Here is a 21,215-nt window from a genome sequence, read left to right as displayed (position 1 = left end):
TGACGGGGCTTTCACTCCAGAACCAGAAGGGTGCGCCACATAATGGATGTTAACAGATTGAGAGGCTCTACTCTAGAGTAGAAACGACTGAAGGATCAAAAGAGTTCACCGTGCGGCGGCGGAAACAGAAACCAGAAAGAGGGGGGGAAACTCCTCCAATCCGTCCGTGCTTTGAACGGCATCGCCCCCGTAACGATAAGGTCGCTTCGGCAAAAATAAATAAAAATAAACGCGACTTAATGTTTGATGGATTACCAGTTTCAAGTCATTGTAATAAAAAAAAAACTAAACACATGCGTATACGTGATGTGGATGGGTCTTCAGTATACGTCACCGCTGATGTGTTGTCGATAAGCTAAACCAAAAAAAACAAAAACCCAGTGGCGTGGTCCTTTTAAGGTCACGCTGCGATGCCTATTCAGAAGCTTCCGTGGGAAGAGGGCCGTTCAGGAGCGGACCACCTTAAATACACCGGGTGACCTCTGACTGAACTTGACTTCTGACTCATTAGCAGGAACGGGGCGGAGCGCCGCGCCGCGCCGCGCAGGGTCCGGGTCGGCCGAAGTCAACGGGCTGGGCGACGACGACGACGGCAGAAACAAACAATATACGAATCTGTTTCTTCGAAGACGACCCCCCCCCTCTGGACACACGAACAGCTGATTTAGGATAGCCGTTTCCGCGAAGGCGGGGTATATTTAGAATAGATATTTACTCCCTTGATCGGCACGTCTCAAAACAGCCTCGACGCTCCTAACGTTTAACCATCGCGGAAGAAGAAGAATAAGTCTGCGCTCGAGGTACGGATGATGAGAGCCGGGGTGAGTGCCAAGGTGAAATGGCGTTGATAGCTGGATTAGCTACAATTAGCTCCCAACACTAACTAGTCAGCGCTCACACGACAGTTAAAACTGTAGTCTAATCCTGGGTAGTTTTGCGTTGACAGCCACGTTATTTGCTGCTGAGCGCAGCCGTGGTCGACAAGCTGTCCGCGGGCGGCTGGTACGCCGCCTTTCCCCACCCGACTACTCGGGGCTGTGTTGGGTTTTTAATTAGCAGCGTCGATTTCCGAGGCGGAATAAAACTTGTCAATGGTTGGCTGTCCCGACAAAATGGCTGGTTTGGTAGACACACTATCTAGCAACGGCTTTCTGGCTACGGTGGTACTTTAAGTTGTCGTCCTGGCGGAACGGTGAACGTTTTTTTTTCTCCGCTCGCTGGTTCCGCGGGTATTGCCGGTGGGATCTATCCGCGTCACGTCTTTAGATTGAAACACACGCGGAATATCGCCGTTTGCCCGAGTCGATTCTTGCCGCTAATGAGAATTAAAAACTCCTTTGCAGATGTCCGGTCAACTTGGGAACTTGAGGCGCAGGAAGAGCGGCTCCAACGTGAGAGATCCCACCAAGGTGAGTGTTTTCCAGTATAAGGAAACGCAACCCGTTCATAACAGGCGCTTCGTTTTTGACCCGACTTCCGATTTAAACCTGTCCCCCCCCCCCCCCATAGGCGTCTAGTATAGGGAGGCGATGCATCACAAGACAGAAGACGAGAAAGACCGATCCAGCCGCAGGCAGACAAAAGAGTTGCTCAAAAGCATGCGGTTTTGGCCAACACGCCAGCCCTTTGGAGAGGAATTCCCGATTCGGCTGCGAAGGTCACCAGTTGCCGCACAGACTGCGCTGCGCGGCATCGCCACAGCTCGAAGAGGAGGAGGAGGAGGAGGAGGGCAAGGAAAACGACATGAGGGTGAGGTTGGAGTCCGATGGCCTCAGCATGGACTGCTTCCTGGAGAAACAGGAGGACGAGGACGTGGGTGGCGGAGTCGATGTCAAAAGCATCTTCCCAGATGACGACAGCAACCAGATTCTCCCAGTGGAGCAGTTCTTTGGAAACTTGGACATTGTACAGGTAAGCAGCTTTTTGTCAGCTTCCCTGCTTGGGGATACACTGACTGAGATTTGATAGCATTCTTTCAGACAAACTCAAGAGGGAAAGTTTTTGCCCACTGGATGTCAACTTTGCAGTGGCTATATCCTGCCAAGAAGGTTGCAGCTGGAATAAGCTATAACCATCAAAATTATTATTATTATTATTTGTATAATGCAGCATCTATAGCCAAGTGTAATGTTATCCACAAAGAGCACATATTTGTCATATTTTAATGTCAATAACCCTGTCACAGTAAGAGTAGTTTAATGGAAAGAAACCCTTGATCTGATTGGTACTTTTAAGTTTGATAGATGCCAAAATAACACTTCAACACTTCAGATTTTACTGCTGTAATGCCCAATAAACTGGCTGTCCTACTTATCCAGAATTCTGCCACTAGATTTTTAACAAAAACATGTTGCTCCGGTTTTAGCTACTCTACACTGGCTCCCTGTTTCTTGTAGAATTGATTTTAAAGTTTGTTTATTTGGATATAAAACTCCTAATGGGTTAGGTCCAGCCTACATCAGAAATTCACTGCTTTATGTTCTCCCACAAGCACTAGTGCTGCTGAAATTTAGACATTCAAAAGCATACCTATAAAAACTTGGCCGAGCAGCCTTTTTTTTTTAACTATGCCCCCACACTATGAATTCCCTACTTAAGGGCATTAGAGAGGTAGGCTCAGTGGGAGTTTAAAAAAAAAAATCTTAAAATTGAACCTTATTTTTGAATTAATTAGCACCACTTTTAGTTGCAGCACTGTCTATTTTATATTCAGAATCAGAATCAACTTTATTGGCAAAGTGTGCTTGTGCACACGAGGAATTTGACTCCGGTACACAGCAGCTTGTAACACTTGCAGACATCATTCACATACAACCCCCCCCCCCCCAAAAAAAACAATAAAAAAAACCCAAAAAATAAATGGAACAAAAACAGGACATTGGAGGCAAGCACAATAAGTATGTCGCTACTATACAGAGTCTTGTTATGGTTGAATAATCAACAACCTGTGCCCATATATTATACTATATTGCTTATAAACTATTTTGCCCATGTACAATGCCATATACCATACCACAACTCCACAACCCTCCATGCCCATGTACAATGCTATATACTCTCACTATATTACACTATATTATCTTATGTGCCAGAAGTATACACTATATATTCCCCCACCATTCACCTCATAACTACATACTATATTATATACCCATGTTACGATAACAATAATTGTAACCAGTTTACAGCAGTTGAATGTTTATTTACAATTGTACATTTGTATTGCACAAACATTTATATTGCACATCTGCTTTAAAGGGGTAGTGCACATAGTGGACATGTAGGTGAGACATCTTGACCAGAGGGGGCTCTTTACCAAGTGTCATATGTACATTTCAAGCGTCTATTCCTGCACCATGCTGTTACATGTTCATGAGAGAGAGATGGCCTGTGGGTAAAAACTTTCCCTATGTCCCGGTGGTTTTGGTGCACACTGCTCTGTAGCACTTGCCAGAGGGTAGGAGTTCAAACAGACTGTCCTGGGTGTGTGTGTGTGTGTGTGGGGGGGGGGTTCTGTGCTGATTCTGCTTGCCTGTTTCCGGGCTCTAGAGTCCTGCAGGGTGGGCAAGGGAGCGCCAATGATTTTTTTCCTGCTTCATATGTACCTCTATTTAATCTTTAGTCTATATTTTGCATTGTTCTGTTTTTATTTTCTAACAATTTTTAGTTTTTACCTGATTTTATCTGTTTATTGTAGTGCACTTTATAATTATAAGTGATAATTATAATAAATTATGATTATTATAATTCTGTTACCCTCTTTCAATGTTGTATTCTGTAAATTGTGTAAACGCAACATCCATTGCACGTTGTCTGTCTTGGGAGAGAGATCCGTCTTCTGTTGCTCTCCCTGAAGTTTCTTCCTGTTTTTCTCTCTGTTAAATTGTTTTTTTTTTAGGGAGTTGTTCCTTATCTGATGCGAGGATCTAAGGACAGGATGTTGTGTTGCTGTAAAGCCCCTTGAGGCAAATTTGTGATATTGGGCTATACAAATAAAACTGACTTGATTTTTGAACTACATTTTATATATAGAATACTACAGTAAATCCCATTATTGATGTTTCTCTTAAGTTGTGCTGAAGCCTACAAATTTCTGAGCTTTTAAAACTAAAGAATTAACTTTCCACCAATTGTACATTTTTACTCTTTACGTTAAGTTAATTAGTCACCAGTTGGATAAAGTAGGTGTTACTTTTTACCTTTATTTCACCCATAATTAACAGCAATTCAACCAAGAGCTGGTCCTAATCTCATCAAAAATTTGCAGCCAATTTTCTTGCATATATTGGCCACCAATTCATTACAACAGCAGATTGGCCAGAGTTGGCTGGGGGGTTCGATTTGAATGGCCACGTTAACATATCAATTCCTTCCTTACAGGACTGTCCACAGAGATCAACGGCAGTGTCCACCTTGGGTCAGAGGCGGCACAGGAGGCGCCATTACTATGCCAGAGAAGACAGCGACGAGGAGAAAGTGGGCTATACGGCCATGCAACAAGACGACAGTGAGGGCAGTTAGTATGTAAGAACTTCAGATGGATATCTGGAACTCATGCCCGTGGAGGGGCATAAAACCCATTTACTGCTTTGGCAAGATAAGCCAAATAAAACTGGCAAAAGCTAGATGGACAGAAGTATGTGCCAAGTTGTTCTCCATTCATTTAAGCATCATTGGGCCTTGTACACAAGCATTTTCGTATTTCATTCAAGCAAACAGGCAGCTGTCAGTTTTTATAGAGGCAACATTAATTGGATGAATATGCCCTACTGACTATGTAGCTTAGAATTCGTCCATATAAACCACCTCAGGTTCAGTCTTAACTCATCTTAACTTGAACAGTTTACATCATGCAGCAACCTGATCTCCCCATGTTTTGTCGAACTAGTTTTGCGATGGGCCGGCACTGTGGTGTGGAATGGGTGGTTCCTCCCCTGGACCGAGAAACGAGCTTATATCTGCTCTTGAATATTTTATCAGATAAATGTTGATGTAATATCTATTTTGATTGTACTACACTGTAGATAATGATTTGCTCACTTACAAAGATGAGCAACCTTTTTTTGTAAATTAGAAGTATTTATGGGAGCTCGAGATGAGAAACGTTGCAAAATAAATCTTGTCTTATGGCACATTGGTTCCATTAGATAATTGAACCATTTAAAATCTTTTACTGAGAAAATTGTTAGTTTGCGGAGGCCAACCTCATAATATTCTTAGAGATTTCAGGTTTAAATGCCATTTTACCGACTTTGCTTCGTAAAACCCCAAGACAAGTTACGCATTAGACGTGATGTGAAAACTGACTTTTTCTTTGACCTTGTTAGCTAATTTTCCCTCGATATATGCACCTATTCAAAAACTTGTGCTGACCCCCCCACACACACACACACAAATTGGTTTTTATAGTTTACATCAAACTCTAATCCCCTTAACTCCCTGTAAAACCGTCAAGTTGTCGTGATTGCGTTAACAAGTCTGAATGGTGATGCGAGCGAGTAACATTCCAACTAATAATACAGTGAAATGTTTTCCCTTCCAGTATTATTAAACCTGCAAGGGCCAACATTTCATGATCCACTCAAATCACCCCCCCACCCCCATTTTGTCCCACCCCAATATCCTGTTTTGGTTGGAAATCTGTCACATTACAGAAACAAGATGAACTCCGGATGCTGTGTCTGGTCGTCTTTCAGTGCGTAATGCAAAAATCCACACTTTTGAGAAAAGTGGCATATGAAGCTGAATATTTAATATTTTAGCTCAAAAATGTAGTATAAAACCTGCGGGGTTGGGTTGTGCGTATACGCCAAAGAAAAGTTACAAGACGAGAGCTTTGAATATCAGAATGTATTCCAAAAATGCACATTTTAATATCAACTATGTGTAAACTCAGTTCCTACTGAGGCTTTTTTTTTCCATGTTCCCCCTCAATCCATCTTTTAAGTGTTGAGTTAAGAGGGTCCTGTCAGACTCTTCTAAGGCTAATACGTCAGCCTTAGTTGTACCTGGCAAGAGGAGCAACTCCGCTTGTCGGATGACCGCCATAGCGTTTTGACGTCTGAAGACCCGTCTCATGTGCTTGTGTCCATTTGAGCTACTCTGAAAATGTTTTGTATGCCTTTTGTACCGACATGCAGAACACAAATGCCAGTGATTTAATGAAGTGCAAAGAGAATATTTAGGCCTGTCTTAATTATAATGTATGAATTATGGACTGATGATTTACGAGCTCTTCGGTGAATCGCCACTAAAGTATCTGCCTTTTATCCAATGAAAGTTAAAAGATTGCACTAAGAATACTCTGTTCATATCTGCAGTAGTCTGTTGTATATTTTGATTGTATTGACAATCAAGACGTTGGATATGATTTCCCTGCCTATTAACATGCCTTATTTATTCATAGTGCTTTTCATATTTTGCTAAGCCGCTGCTTCACTGAATGTGACACCATTAGTCATTGTAGTTGATCAGTATGTTTTTATTACATTGCCAGTACAAACAATTCATGATTTTAAGGGTTTACTTTTTGAAAACACGATTTTGACTCAGTAATTAACGATTACTCAATACCAGCCTATGTTGAAGCTTCAGAGTCGGACTATATCGGCAGCTTTTGAAAAGAGGAATTATTAACTTTTTGCAGAAGAATAAGGCTTATCTGATATGCCTTGTCTTTTGAAAGCTTTACCACAGCCAACTCTTATTTGAAAAAGAGTATCACTCGTTTTTACAACTGTATAAATTAACGACAATAAGACAAATTTCTTACAAAAGTGAAATAAACTGAATTCATGATACACGGAGCCGCTTCCCTCTGACAGTTTTTTTCCCTTTGTCTGTGGATGTTGTCTGTTTGTATATTTTCCTCTTGTCACACACAAGGTTGTGGGCTCCTTTCTTATGGCACACAATGTGCACCAGTTTCAGGTTGTCTCTCGTGAACAGCAGACAGTAGAAATAATTGAGGTTGATGTCACTGCTCCTGTGATTCTGTACGGCGTCCAGCAGGGCAGGAATGACCGTCCTCTTCTTCTCGATCCTGATCAAACGTTACAAGAAGCGTGACGAGGTAGCTCGATTAACAAGACAACAACTCGCTCATATTTCTCTGCAACAAATGCATCTAATGGATGACCATGCATCGCTTGTCCTGATTAATTATGGGTTTTGGTATTGAATGATGGCACCGACCTGTGGTCCAGATTCCACGTGCTGAAGACAATTCTGCTCTCTCGGTTGCCATAAGGATTGATGGAGTGGAGAGACTTGCACGCCTCCTGGTCAAAGGCTCCCTAGGGTGGAGAGACGAATGAGAGGGAGAGACGTTAACTAGGACGAAGATTATGTGTAGCACTTTGTCTAATTCAATACTGGTTTAGAGTGACTTAAATAAAATGCCCATGATGGGAGTTGCTCACTCTAAAAACCCCCGAGGTGTATTACCCCTTCTAAGGGTAAAAATAGGTTTGTCTACAAGTCCGCTTGTTTAATTGTATCCTGTGTGCATGATTTAAAAAGGCTAAGTGTATGTTACAGTTGCAGAAGTGCTTCATGACAATAGATTTAGTACCCCAACAGATCCTGAATCCTGCATTATGAGTAACTTTCAGTCACCTGGCAGGTGAACCAGCCCTCCTGAGTGCACAGGCGATTTGTTTCCTTTTCTGTCCTGTTGAAATAGCAGCCGTTGTACTGGGCGGACTTCAGCATGGCCATCAGGCTCTCTGCTGTCTTCATGAATTCTGTCTTCACTTTGGCTTCTTGTATGGTTCTTGCAACAGAGTCAACCTGTAGAAATGAGACAGGAAACGAAACAAAAAAAAAGTTACAACAAATCAAAGGAATCTAGTTGCGGTTACATGAGGCAGTTTTTTTTTGTTTCTTTCTGAATGCAATCAACCCTGTCCATCGTTTGCTTGAAAACGGTAAATAAAATGATTGTATTAGGTGTCCTGTTTACATGCTTCACAATAAGTAATGAGAAAGAAGGGTTCGGACATGCACAATACACCAGAAACTATTAAACGTTACTTACCAAATGTGCAAGCTTATGCAGAAAAAAGTATAGATAATCTGAAAGCAGAAAGTAATTGGAAGGACCGTTTTGCATGACAAACTTTAATCTGTTTAATTGAGCGTAAAAGGCTTATTCCACCCCTCTCAAAACAGAATGAAATGTCTTTTGGAATCAGTTTATGCTGATCGGGGAGGTTAAATGAGGCATTTTTTTTCTTGATTGGACTATTCTGCGTATTGGAATAAAATGATTCGTGTGTATGTATACTGCTCAAAAAAATAAAGGGAACACCTAAAAACACAATATAGACCTCGATGAATGAAATATTTCAGCTGAAAATCTTTATTTATTAGACAGAGGAATGTGTTTAGAGCAAAATAACCTAAGAATGATCAATGGAAATCAAAATCATTAGCCCATTAAGGTCTGGATTCAGAATCATACTCAAAATCAAAGTGGAAAATGAGAACATAGGCTGATCCAACTTCTGTGCAAATTCTTCAAGACGATTCAAAATGAGGCTCAGTAGTGTGTGTGGCCTCCACCTGCCTGTATGCACTCCCTACAACGTCTGGGCATGCTCCTGATGAGACGACGGATGGTCTCCTGAGGGATCTCCTCCCAGACCTGGATCAGGGCATCGGTCAACTCCTGGACAGTCTGTGGTGCGACATCGCGTTGGCGGATGGTACGAGACATGATGTCCCAGAGGTGCTCGATTGGATTCAGGTCTGGGGAACGTGCAGGCCAGTCCATAGCATCAATGCCCTCGACATACAGGAACTGCTGACACACTCTGGCCACATGAGGACGAGCATTGTCATGCATGAGCAGGAACCCAGGGCCCACTGCACCAGCATATGGTCTGACAATGGGTCTGAGGATCTCATCCCGGTACCTAATGGCAGTCATGGTACCTCTGGCTAGCACGTAGAGGTCTGTGCGGCCCTCCAAGGATATGCCTCCCCAGACCATCACTGACCCACTGCCAAACCGGTCATGCTGGAGGATGTTGCAGGCAGCAGAACGTTCTCCACAGCGTCTCCAGACTCTCTCACGTCTGTCACATGTGTTCAGGGTGAACCTGCTCTCATCTGTGAAGAGCACAGGGCGCCAATGGCGAATCTGCCAACCAAGATGTTCTCTGGCAAAGGTCAATCGGGCTGCACGGTGTTGGGCTGTGAGCATAGGCCCCAATTGTGGACGTCGGGCCCTCATACCATCCTCATGCATTCTGTTTCTCACTGTTTGAGCAGAAACCTGCACATTAGTGGCCTGTTGAAGGTTGTTTTGTAGGGCTCCGGCAGTGCTCCTCCTGTTCCTCCTTGCACAAAGGACCAGATAGCGGTCCTGCTGCGGGGTTGTTGTCCTCCTGCGGCCCCCTCCACGTCTCCTGGTGTACTGGCCTGTCTCCTGGTACCTCCTCCATGCTCTGGACACTGTGCTGGGAGACACATCAAATCTTCTTGCCACAGCACGCATTGATGTGCCATCCTGGATGAGCTGCACTACCTGAGCAACTTCTGTAGGTTGCAGATACCGCCTCATGCCACCTCTAGTGGTGAGGGCACTAGCAAAATGAAAAACTAACCAAAGATCGGCCAGAAAAGATGAGGACAGGCAAATGGTCTGTGGCCACCACCTGCAAATCCATTCCTTTTATAGGGGTTGTCTTGCAAATTGTCTAATTTCCACCTGGTGGAAGTTAGACAATTTACCAACAGGTGAAATTGATTCACAAATCAGTGTTGCTTCCTAACTGGACAGGTTGATATCTCAAAAGTGTGATTGACTTGGAGCTACATTGCATTGCTTATGTGTTCCCTTTATTTTTTTGAGCAGTGTAGTTAGTGTCAGCAGGTCTGGGTGTTACCTCTTTCATGTAGCCTCGTATCCTGCCTTCACAGTTGTACTTCATGTAGGACGACTTCGTCTTGAACCGTGCATCAACACCTGAAAACAGGTTTAGTTTCATTAACCCAGCCACAGATTGATGGATTAGTGTTTAAACGCTGATGTAGTGCTCGAGATGGATCGTCACACTTTGTCAAAAGGTGCTGGGGTTAATGCATAGTGCAGGACAGACTATGCACCATTGCATGCTGGTCTTTTTATTCTGAGCACAGGGTAATTTATGCAAATTGACCTTTGACCTACTATGGTGTAATTACGCTATATTTTATGGTGTACTGACACTTGTAATTTAGAGCAAGGATTCAAAAACAGCGCATATTTCAGGCTTGTGCCACCACGTGGCCATGAGCCGTACCACCATATGGCCACTACCACGAGCTCGTTTTGTTCCTTACAAAACTGCTGCCGTTTCATTGAACATGCTTAAGTTGAAAATTTGGGGACCTCTCGTTTTTTTTGGGGGGGGGGGGTAGTAGGCCGAATGCCCTAGCCCTCCGCCTTGTCCGTATTTAAATGGCACATCCTACCTTGGAACCAGTCTCCATCCTCCTCTCTGCTCTCCATTTCCGAGTTGTCCTCCAGGTGCAGCAGCAGCTCGCTCAGTAGTCTGCGTCTGTTGGGAGACTCCTCGCTGGAGAGAAGCCCCCTCGCTGCCTCCACGAGGCCCTGCGAGTACCTGTCCGGGCTCAGCAACCGATCGATGTCGTCGACGACTAAACAGAGAAGAAGAAGAAGAAAACACACATATCGTATGTAAGACTTCTGAGTTACATACTAACTTCAGATTAGGTTGCCGGCTGGTGTCACCTACATCCGCTCCATGTCTGCCCTCCGGAGAGGAGTAGCAGGTCGACGTGGTCCGGCAGGGTGGGGAAGTACTCCGCCGTCACCTCCGTTCCGTCCTCGTACAGGCAAACGCGGCAGCCGACAAGCGGCATCTGAAACAAACTCAAGAGTTAAAGCGTCGAGTCGAGTCGGCCCCCCCCCCCCGGCTCCCCGACTTCAGCCAAACCCGACTGCCGCGCAAACGGAGACAACAAAAGAGGAAGTGCGGCGAACGCGTAAAACGTCTTACTTGGAATAACCCGCAGCCCTTTTTAAGGAGCTCTTTCACGTCTTTTGCTGCCACCCCGTACTTTCTGCTGTCGTTCAGACTCCGTAACTTCACGGGTTTACTCATGCCGTACTATGTTAACTTCTCCCCGCAGCTGGTTCCTTGTTTAGCGTGCCTTGCTTATTTGGCCGTAGTGCGTACCGCCACCTACCGGCGGGCTGGGGAAGTACACAGTGCGTGCTCGTCTGAAACGAGAGACGTACAACTCCTGAGGAAACTCGTGTGGGTAGCTTTATAGCAGCTGAAAATATATTGTTATTGTTATTATTATTATTATTATTATATTTTGGATGTAAATATTGCTCATAGGGGATTAAGATCAAATAGTGCGGATTATTGTTGAATAAAGCGATGGAAGCGATGGAAACGGATGATGCGCAGTAGCGACCCCTAACGGTAGCAGCTGAAATTAGTAGCAGTAGCAGTCGTAGTAGAATTAAATGGGGTTTTTTATATTCAATTTAATCTTTTAAAGCTGCTAGACTGGCGTATAATAGCAGCTAAATCTATTCCAAAGACAGCCAAAAATAGCAGAACATTTTAAAGTAAGAATGGAGTTTCAAGAAGTTGTTGAAGTTGCCAAAAAGGTATAAATTAAATAAAGCAGAATAAATAGTTTGAAATGGTGAAAGTAGATGGCCAGTGCAATGGCTGCTAAAGCCGTAGGAGTTGAAGCTGTCAATCGGATCATATTGACGGCTGAAGTAAACTGGATATTTTAAAGTTTGACTTGAGTTTACACTTTAAAGTCGGTGGAAGTACATGGGTTTCAACATTTATAAGGGATTGTGGAGTACATAGAAGATAAATAGTGGGAAATGTCGACAAAAGAAAGCCAGTTCAAGTCCGTGAAGCTCATAGGTGACTGCTGAAGCTATAGGAGATAAAGCAGATACTCAGAACAGTGAGACTCACAGGTGAAGTAATTGTAGTAATCATTATTAACCATTGTTAAGTTTAGATGTAATCATAATAGTAATGTAATGTACCCATTATTAAGTTTAGATGAAGTTTATTGCTGAAAGTATGTTGAATAATGGAATAATACAAATGTCCTCATAGCACTGACTTTTTTTTTAGTACAGTACAAAAGTACAAAAGCATCAGAATCCAAATCATGTTTATTGGCCACGTAGGTTTGCGCATACATGGACTTTGACTCCGGTTTCATGGCTCTCTCAGTGTACTTAACATAGAATAACAACACTACAACACAACAAACTGCAGATATACAAACACACAAGGATGAACTTATACAGGTGAAATAAGAGGCGATAAGGTGCAGTGGTGCAGAGGATATATCAGAGATGCTGAAATAGATGTTAGCAGGTTACATACATACCACATGCCTGAGGTAGACGGACATGACAGAGCTTACTCAATCATACGTACAATGTACAGTACAGTATGTACAACATGGTTGGATTTATTGACAGTGTTAACTGTTCATTTGAGCGACAGCCCTGCAGAAAGAAACTGTTTTTATATCTGGTTGTTTTGGGGTACAGTGCTCTGTAGCGCCTGCCAGAGGGGAGGAGTGGGAACAGGTTGTGACCAGGGTGTGGTGGGTCTGCAGTGATGTTGCTTGCCCGTTTCCTGACTCTGGAGGTGTATAAGTCCTGAATGGAGGGCAGGTTGGCACCAATGATTTTCTCTGCAGACCTAACTGTCCCCTGTAGTCCATCCCTGTCCTGTTTGGTGGCCGAACCAAACCAGACAGAGATGGATGTGCAGAGGACAGACTGGATTACTGCAGTGTAGAACTGAATCAGCAGCTCCTGAGGCGGGTTGAATTTCTTGAGCTGGCAGAGAAAGTACATCCTCTGCTGGGCTTTTTTGATGATTGTGTCTAGTATGTTGAATGCCCAACGTAGGTCCTGGGAGATTGTGGAACCCAGAAATCTGTAGGTTTTCACTATACACACCGTACTATTGAATATGGTGAGGGGGGGCAGTGTTGGGGGGGGCTCCCCCTGAAGTCCAGTCATTTCCACTGTTTCGAGTGTGTTCAGCTCCAGGTTGTTATGGCCGCACCAGAGGGCCAGCTGATCAACCTCCAGTCTATATGCAGACTCATCACCATCTTGGATAAGGCCAATGATGGTTGTGTCGTTCGCAAGCTTCAGGAGTTTAACGGATGGGTCACCTGAGGTGCAATCATTTGTGTAGAGGGAGAAGAGTAGAGGGGAGAGCACACATCCCTGGGTGGCACCAGTGCTGATTGTGTGGGTGTTGGATGTGATTTTCCCCAGCCTCACCAGCTGCCTCCTGTCTGTCAGGGAGTTTTTAAGCCACTGGTAGATGGGGGCTGGTGCAGAGAGCCAGGTGAGTTTGGAGTGGCAGATATCTGGGATGATGGTGTTGAATGATGAGCTGAAGTCCACAAACAGGACCCTTGCGTATGTCTCTGGGCAGTCAAGGTGTTGGAAGATGTAGTGCAATCCCATGTTGACTGCATCCTCCACTGACCTGTTTGCTCAGTAGGCAAACTGCAGGGGGTTGAGCAGGGGGCCTGTAATTTCCTTCAGGTGGGCCAACACCAGTCTCTCGAAGGATTTCATGACTACAGACATTAGGGCAATGGGCCTGAAGTCATTTAATCCTGTGATACGGGGTTTCTTCGGGACCAGGATGATAGTGGAGGTCTTGAAGCAGGTGGGGACTTCACACGGCTCAAGTGATCTGTTGAAGCTCAGTGTGAAAATGGGGGCCAGCTGGTCAGCACAGACTTTAAGACAGGAGGGTGACACGACATCCGGGCCCAGTGACTTCCTGGTCTTCTGTCTCTGGGAGAGCTGCACACGTCCTCAACACGGATGCTGAGTGTGGGTGGGGGTTCGGTGGGGAGGGGAGAATGGTTGGCAAGGAGTGCAGTTCATTGTATATTGTGGCTGGAGAGGTTGAGGGGTGTGAAAGTTTGCTTTTCAAACCTGCAGTAAAACCCATTTAGGTCGTCAGCCAGTTGATGGTTCCCTGCAGTGTGTGTGTGTGGGTGGGGTGGGGGGGGGGGTGCCCTCCTGTAGTTGGTAATGTCTTTCAAACCTCTCCAGACTGGTGATGGGATTTTGGCAGAAAAACTGTTTTTCAACGAGTGTTTGCCACTCTGATCTCCTTTGTGAGTGTATTTCTGGCTTTGTTGTACTGGATCCTATCTCCACTCTCGTAGGCTTCCTCTTTGGCCTGACGAAGCTTCCTGAGTTGGAGCAATAGACGAGCGTTTTTGGTGCCATGCCTTAAAGAAACCTGCTGTGTTCCAAACATTTTCAAACCTGTAAAACACAAACCAAAAACATCTCGAAGCTAAATGTAGCGCGTGGACAGTTTGATATGATAATAATTCCCACATCTTGTGTGTCGGTTGATTTGATCATTATGTGTGAAGTGGTATGTATTTGGGATTCCCCTGTCATTAAACCCCTTGTAGCAAGTTGAATACTCAGGTTTTCTCTAGTGGTCAGCACAAGTTGTGGAGTGATGCATTTTGTTGTGTGTTCAGCTTTAGTGACTTAAAGACAGTTCATATTTTGGGGTGTTGTTAGGTGGTCAATGGGCAGTTACACATGATTGCTACATGGTTGGTAAACTGTTGCTAAGTGGGTGTGGTGAGGGTTGAGAAATGGTTGCTCAGGCGTTCTAAAGTAGTTCCTAGGTAATTACATTTCCTGGTGGTTGCAAGGGTGTTGCAAGGTGGTTACTATGTGATGATATGCAGTTGTTAAGAGGTTGGCAGGGTGTTGATACATGGTTTCTAGGTGATTACATATGGTTGCTAATTGATAACTGTGCATACATATATACGTGTGTGTGTTTGTGTTCTTGTCTTCTATCTTTGTGAGGAGCAAATCTGAGATTTTATCCATCAGGTTGAGGTCATTTTTTTGCAAAGCAATGACATGTTGGCCGGTCCTCACTTCTTTAAGGGTCTATTTTAAGGTTAGGACGTGGGTAAAGGTTAAGGTTAGACATGTAGTTCTGATGGTTAAGGTTCGGGTTAAGGGATAAGGAATGAATGTAGTCAGCGGGTGGTCCTCAGAAAGATAGAAGTTTTAAGAATGTGTGTGTGTGTGTGTGTGTGAGAGAGAGAGAGAGAGAGAGAGAGAGAGAGAGAGAGAGAGAGAGAGAGAGAGAGAGAGAGAGAGAGAGAGAGAGAGAGAGAGGTTGGTTCTTTAATTAAGAAAGGTGTAATACGTAAGTGATGGGTTAGGTATGAGAAGTGAAGAGTTTTAAGAGTTTTCAATACTGTGCAAGTGAATGAAGCCCTGGGGTTGAGCCCATCTGCAGGTGGAGCGATGATATCGCTGTGCCCGAACAGTCTGCCATTCATTTAGCACGTGTAAATCTTTATATTGCATTAGAATGTCTTAAAATCTGTAAAGAATATCGCTAAGAACAATAACGGCAACCAAATCTGAACGTTTTAACATGTATACACACATACAATGTGCAGGGTGCAGTTAAAATCAACGAATAGAGGAGAAAGTTATGCCACCATAATACTGTAACCGGTTACTTTCTTGCCCGGTGCGGTATTCGATACGAAGTGTACTGCGCCACAAGGCGACATCACTAACCGCTCGGCTAAAGGGTCGGACCCGTTAGTTAGGGACTAACGCGTCTTATTAGTAGTTTACAATACTGCGCCTTCTTTAATATCAAGCGGAACAAATCAGAATGACAGTTAAGATGGTATACTCTGCTTAACAGCAAGCCCAATGCTAAACGCATGATAGTTGTTTGGGTTGTTGCGAGTGAAAGACCGGTAGATGGTGATACTGATTTCTATCAGGGTTTCTTTCGCTACCAAACACACAAAGAAGAACGGCATTGCAACGTGACTATTACCATAGCAACTGATGCGAGGGAGCGGAAGAGTCCAACTGAGAGGGGACATAAAGTTATTAATACCGTAATAAAGTTAATCCAGTGGCCATATATGGGCATTCAGTTGAATGTTTTCCACTAAATTATATTTATATCTTTAATATATGATACGAACTGACTTTCAATGGGAGATTATTTTGATCGAAATCCATTCAGCTTCTATTAACACCCATCATTTCCGACATAAAGGTATCCGACTTCAACATGGCGGCCGCAGGTTTGAAAGTCCCGACTGAGAAGAAAAGCCAGTCTTTGGCTCTAGCGAGTAGGTGAAACGCGCAATAACTGCGTTGATTTACAGCAGTAACGGAATAAGCGGGGACAGAAATAATGTCCTCCGAGATGGACGAGTGGAAAGAGTTGTTCGAGAGTAGCCGGGTGATTCCCCCGCACAGTCAGACAGCTCGCCTGGCCAAAGAGGCTCACCACACCCGGTCCCACGGCTTCCAAATCACTGTGGCCCGCTTGGTTGGACCTCACTTACAGCAGGTTAGTGTCTGCAGTTTATCCCCTTTACCCTCTTCTGTTTTCTTATTTTTTTTAATTTTCTTATTTTTGACATTACTTGGTTGTAGTTGTATCGTTCATGCAGGAGATTGTCAAACTATCAGTGACTAGGTAAACGGTGATTTCCCCCGACCTAATCTGGTTGTCTCCCCCTCGTCGATTAAGGAGCTTGCAGATGGGGAACAAGGGATCACCTACCAGCTCCGAGTCACTCTGTATGACCGGAGTCACCGGCACTTCTTTGGAAAAACATGGAAGAGCTCACCCCAGAGGAAGAAGGGCAGCAAGATATTGTTCAACGAGGTAGGGAAAATTAAGGAAACACCTTCCTTACTGATGACACACAGATGATTGATTGCCTTTATTATAAGCCTGTGATTGGTGATTTATGAGAAGCTCTACACTGAGAGGGGCATTCACTCACAGAGGCCCTGGTTAAATTTGCCAATTACATCCAGTATTTTGGACTAGTAGCCAGCCTTTAGTTGTCTTTTACTGTATCACTTCACCAAATGTTATTGATAAGGTAGTTGTCTAAGCTGTGGCAAGTTTAATAGCACCCAGTGTATGGAAAACGTCCCATGTACATATGTTTTAGCCTACTTGGTAACAAGCAGGAACACATTCTTGTTTTAGCCAATACATGTGTGGCATGGTCAAAAGGCAAAGGAAGATTGCACATGCACATCTGCAGATTTGGAGCCTGATTTGTACAACCAAAGTCTTTCACTTTTGGCAGATGAACAGCTTTGGTAGAGCAATTGTTAGTGTGTTAGTGTAAAATGAACATGGTGCAAGGTGGAATGTCTTGTCACATATCTGTGCAGAGGTTCTTTAGGAGTTGATGCCGAGAGTCGTTGATGTGCTCCTCCCTCATATTCTTCACAATTATTCTCTCTGCCAGCTTTTCGATTCAATATATTGGCTTCCTAATGCAAATCACTTTGCTAAAACTTTTAATCCGTTGCGTTGTGAGTTTCAAGCCAGGCCACCTCAATACTAGCTTATCATCAGAGCAAGAACTTCTCAGAAGCAAACTGGAAAGTGTGATTGAAACAAATGTAGCCAAAATATAAAGTACTCAAATCAGACTGCATGAATATTAAGTAATCAAAATAACAAAAAAGTGACAGACCAGTACAGCAGGATCTCACAATACGTTACACAATACACATATGACATGCAAGATCAGGAAAGCAATGCTTTAGTTATGGTACAATGATTTTGGAAACAGGTTCTGCTGACTGAATTGAAATGAAATGCTACCAGTTATGTATTATCTGCTAACTTCTATGCATTCACTTTTCATGTATGGGAGGAAGGTTTATATTAAGGAATGCTGCCTAATGGCATTTGTTGGCTTCTGCAGTTTTTGCAAGAAAGTTACCACGTTTGTTAAACCACTGAAGCATAAAAGCACACAAAACTGATTCTATTGCTCTTGCTCAGCTAACCGTTTTGAAGGCAAAGAATAGCAAAAAAACCCCCAGATAATTAGCAGATGACTCCAAATAAGTTTAAAGGTTTTAATGAGTACCCACAAATAATTAATGCTCATTATCAAACCTGCTGATTAGATCTTGTGCTGTGATTTTTGCAAAAGTAATGGATCATACAAATGTGGATTTTTGTGGCACACACACACACACACACACACACACACACACACACACACACACACACACACACACACAGAGACAACCCCCCCCCCACACACACCTAACATTAAAACATTTCATATAAAGTGTAATGAACATTTCCCATTCCTTTTTAAACTTGCATACCGTGCAAGTATTGCTCGCAGGCCAACAGTCCTGCAATGAACAAGTATCCTTTTCGTACAAGCAGTGGTGGACAAGCCCAGGGAATTCAGAAAGAACCAGCTGGCTTAATTACTCCAATCAGTCATCCCAAAGAACATTCAAACCAGCTTGGGCATTTTGGTTTATACACAGAATTCCTATCGGGAATACCTTATGGCAGATCACAGAAAGTTGCATCACTTCATCTGGACACAAAGTTTAATGGGATAAACGTTTTATCACTCATCTAAGTGACTTCGTCAGTCTCAGCTGACTGCACGAATCCCCAGCCTTATCGACAGTACAGTTGTATAACGACTGAAACCGGCACAGTTGTGTCACAACCGAAACTGGCGATTGGTTTCATATGTAAATTGTCGTGGCCATTAATTTAGAGTTAGAATAGCTATGTGTACTATTCACAGAGGATTGGGGAATAGTTGCAATCACAGCATTGTAAGATGGCAACAGATGTACTCTTAGGCCCCCCTCGGTTCAGGGATGGTCGGTCCCTCTTAACATAGATGGCCTCTTTGACTCCCCGTTCAAACCAGCATTCCTCCCTATCAAGGATGTGCACATCCTCATCCTTGAAAGAGTGGCCACTGGTCTGTAGATGGTGTAGACTGTGGAGTCCTGGCCTGACATGTTAGCTCTTCTGTGCTGTGCCATCTTCTTCGCCAGCGTGTTTGGTTCCCGCAATGTACAAGTCACAGCAATCCTTCTGGCACTTAACAGCATACACTATATTGCTCTGTTTGTGCCAGGGGACCCGATCCTTGGGGTGGACCAATTTGTTGCGCAGCGTGTTTTGGGGTTTGAAAGCAATTGAGACGTGGGGTTTGGAAAATATGCATCTCAACTGTTGCGACACTCCCACCACATACGGAATCACCACTGGTTTACACTTGGGCAGCTGTTGTCCTTCTCCTCTCTTTGATTGGCTGGTGCACTGTTTGGGCATCTTCCTGACTTTGACAAATGCCCAGTTAGGATAACCACACTTGACTAGGGCCTGTTTAATGTGGGATTTCTCCCCTTCCCCAGCCACTGTGTTGGTGGGGATGTTGTCAGCTCAGTGGTACAGCGTCCGGATGACTCCTACTTTGTGCTCCAGTGGATGATGAGAGTCAAACCTTAAGTACTGATCAGTATGTGTTGGTTTATGGTAAACATCAACAATCAAATGTCCTCCATCACCAACAGCAATTTCACAGTGTAAGAAGGCTAACCTGTAATTTTTCACATCCTCCCTGGTGAACTTGATGTGATTGTCCAGAGTTAATGTGGTCATTGAAATGTGGTACCTCCTGAGATTTAATTTTAACCCAGGTATCATCCACATATCTGAGCCATTGGCTAGGTGGTGTACATCAGAACCCTCTTTTCCATGTCCTCCATATACAATCAGAATCATGTTTATTGGCCATGTAGGTTTGCACAAACATGGAATTTGACTCTGGTTTCATGGCTTTCTGTGTACGTAACATAAATAACAACACTACAACACAAAAATCTTCAGATATATACACAAGGATTGACTTATACAGGTGAAATAAGAGGTTGGCCACTGTAGGTGAAACCGGGGAACCCACAGCACACCCACGCTTCTGGCTATAGTACGTGAATGTATGTGAAGTAAGTGGACTGAAGAGACAGCTTCAGGAGCAGACACACTTGGTCAGTGTTAAGGGTAGCCCTGTTGCTAAGGGTAGGGTTATTTTGTAATTTCATACGGATTACCTCCACTGCTTCATCAACAGGAATGCATGTGAAGAGAGACGTAACATCATAAGAGACCATTGCTTCATCTGCCTCCATAATGATGTCCCTCACCTTATCCACAAAATCCATAGTGTTCTGAATGTGATGTCCATTACTGCCTACCAACGGGTTAAGAATAGATGCCAGAAATTTAGAGATGTTATATGTCACTGAGTTAATCATACTAACAATAGGCCATAATGGCACATCCTGTTTATGTATCTTAGGTAAACCATACAGACTAGGTGTAGCTTCCCCTGGGTATTATCTATGTCACATTCTGTGACACCTTTTGGCAGATTTGTGTTCAATCCCACTTCCAGTCTTGATGTAACATCGTGCTATTCCTTTGTAAATCTGCATTTAGGCCTACATTTCACTTTACATCCTCGGCTTTCGGCAGACGTTCCTATCCAGAGTAATGGGGAGAGGTGATATGAGCTACTGCACTTTCAGCAAGGTCATACTCATAACTAATGGTAGTAAAATGAAATGTGCGGTGCGTCAGTGGTAGATTGTGGGACAGATCAGCGTGTTGGGGAGGACCTGCTTGGCTAATGCCTATTTCTTGAAGCAGACACAGGCAACAATGCAGTGTAATGGGAAATATATTGTATAGTAGCTCGAGACACTGTTCATGGGGGTCCTCCTGCTGTTAGCCAAACGGTACAAGGCCTGTATTTGGGATGCCCTCTAACAAGGGTTTTTTTGGTCTTGGAAAGGAACTGTGTAGCTAACCTCCAGAGTCTCAACTAAAGGAGCACCCTTTTTTCACAGTATGACTTTATAATGCTTTAATGTAGATAGCACTATATAATGTAGATAGATGTCTGAACATTCGTTAGCTATATCTGCAGCTGCAGATTTCAGTGGCAAAGCACCGAATAAGATGCACACTCTGTACAAAATCATTTAATTCCTTTCTTCAAATGTGCTTTTCCTTTATTCTGTGACTTCATAGACATTATTTAGCACCATCAGTCAGTCAGGGACAGGGTCCTGTCGATGAACGACCCCACTGACTTTAATAGAATTACCTGGAGCCATTTCCAACACTCTCCAACAAAACACACTGTGCAGTGTAGTCCTCTGGTGTTTATGTTTGGGGTTTCTTGCTTGAATCTCTCCATTAACGGGTTCGTTGATGCAGGAGGTGTACAGTGGCTAAACCAGGTAAAAGCTTTTCACAGCGGCCAAAGCCGAAATGCAATAT

The 21,215-nt window shown here is 43.8% G+C and overlaps 3 protein-coding genes across 6 annotated transcripts in view; 2 read left to right on the top strand and 1 right to left on the bottom strand.

The window, feature by feature from the left end:
- The first annotated feature begins 407 nt into the window (after positions 1 to 407).
- Positions 408 to 6,802, top strand: c2h1orf174 (chromosome 2 C1orf174 homolog). Of its 3 annotated transcripts, none has more exons than XM_056302207.1 (4): positions 408 to 833; positions 1,344 to 1,409; positions 1,510 to 1,911; positions 4,381 to 6,802. In XM_056302207.1, the coding sequence occupies exons 1-4, from the start codon at positions 807 to 809 to the stop codon at positions 4,519 to 4,521; spliced, it is 636 nt and encodes a 211-aa protein (XP_056158182.1). In that variant the 5' UTR covers positions 408 to 806; the 3' UTR covers positions 4,522 to 6,802. The 3 variants fall into 3 exon arrangements, with proteins under 3 accessions (XP_056158182.1, XP_056158184.1, XP_056158183.1); XM_056302209.1 differs by having other exon boundaries at positions 410 to 800; XM_056302208.1 differs by having other exon boundaries at positions 413 to 821.
- On the bottom strand, positions 6,793 to 11,166 carry dffb (DNA fragmentation factor, beta polypeptide (caspase-activated DNase)). 2 transcript variants are annotated; one of them, XM_056302205.1, is made up of 7 exons: positions 11,010 to 11,166; positions 10,746 to 10,872; positions 10,462 to 10,647; positions 9,894 to 9,973; positions 7,618 to 7,791; positions 7,195 to 7,295; positions 6,793 to 7,042 (listed from the first exon to the last, which is right to left on the bottom strand). In XM_056302205.1, the coding sequence occupies exons 1-7, from the start codon at positions 11,112 to 11,114 to the stop codon at positions 6,793 to 6,795; spliced, it is 1,023 nt and encodes a 340-aa protein (XP_056158180.1). In that variant the 5' UTR covers positions 11,115 to 11,166. The 2 variants fall into 2 exon arrangements, with proteins under 2 accessions (XP_056158180.1, XP_056158179.1); XM_056302204.1 differs by lacking the exons at positions 9,894 to 9,973; positions 10,462 to 10,647; positions 10,746 to 10,872; positions 11,010 to 11,166 and adding an exon at positions 8,570 to 9,775.
- nphp4 (nephronophthisis 4) overlaps positions 10,593 to 21,215 on the top strand; it is a 309,249-nt gene continuing 298,626 nt past the window's right edge. Inside the window, exons 1-3 of the mRNA XM_056302210.1 lie at positions 10,593 to 10,683; positions 16,119 to 16,418; positions 16,602 to 16,739. Coding sequence (XP_056158185.1) covers positions 16,260 to 16,418; positions 16,602 to 16,739 — 297 coding nt within the window. The 5' untranslated portion in view covers positions 10,593 to 10,683; positions 16,119 to 16,259. The remainder of the gene's footprint in view (positions 10,684 to 16,118; positions 16,419 to 16,601; positions 16,740 to 21,215) is intronic.

The sequence above is a fragment of the Lampris incognitus genome, chromosome 2 (assembly GCF_029633865.1).
Source record: "Lampris incognitus isolate fLamInc1 chromosome 2, fLamInc1.hap2, whole genome shotgun sequence".
NCBI lineage: Eukaryota > Metazoa > Chordata > Actinopteri > Lampriformes > Lampridae > Lampris > Lampris incognitus.
Note: the sequence above shows the minus strand (reverse complement) of the source record. Positions and strands in the feature narration are given on the sequence as shown.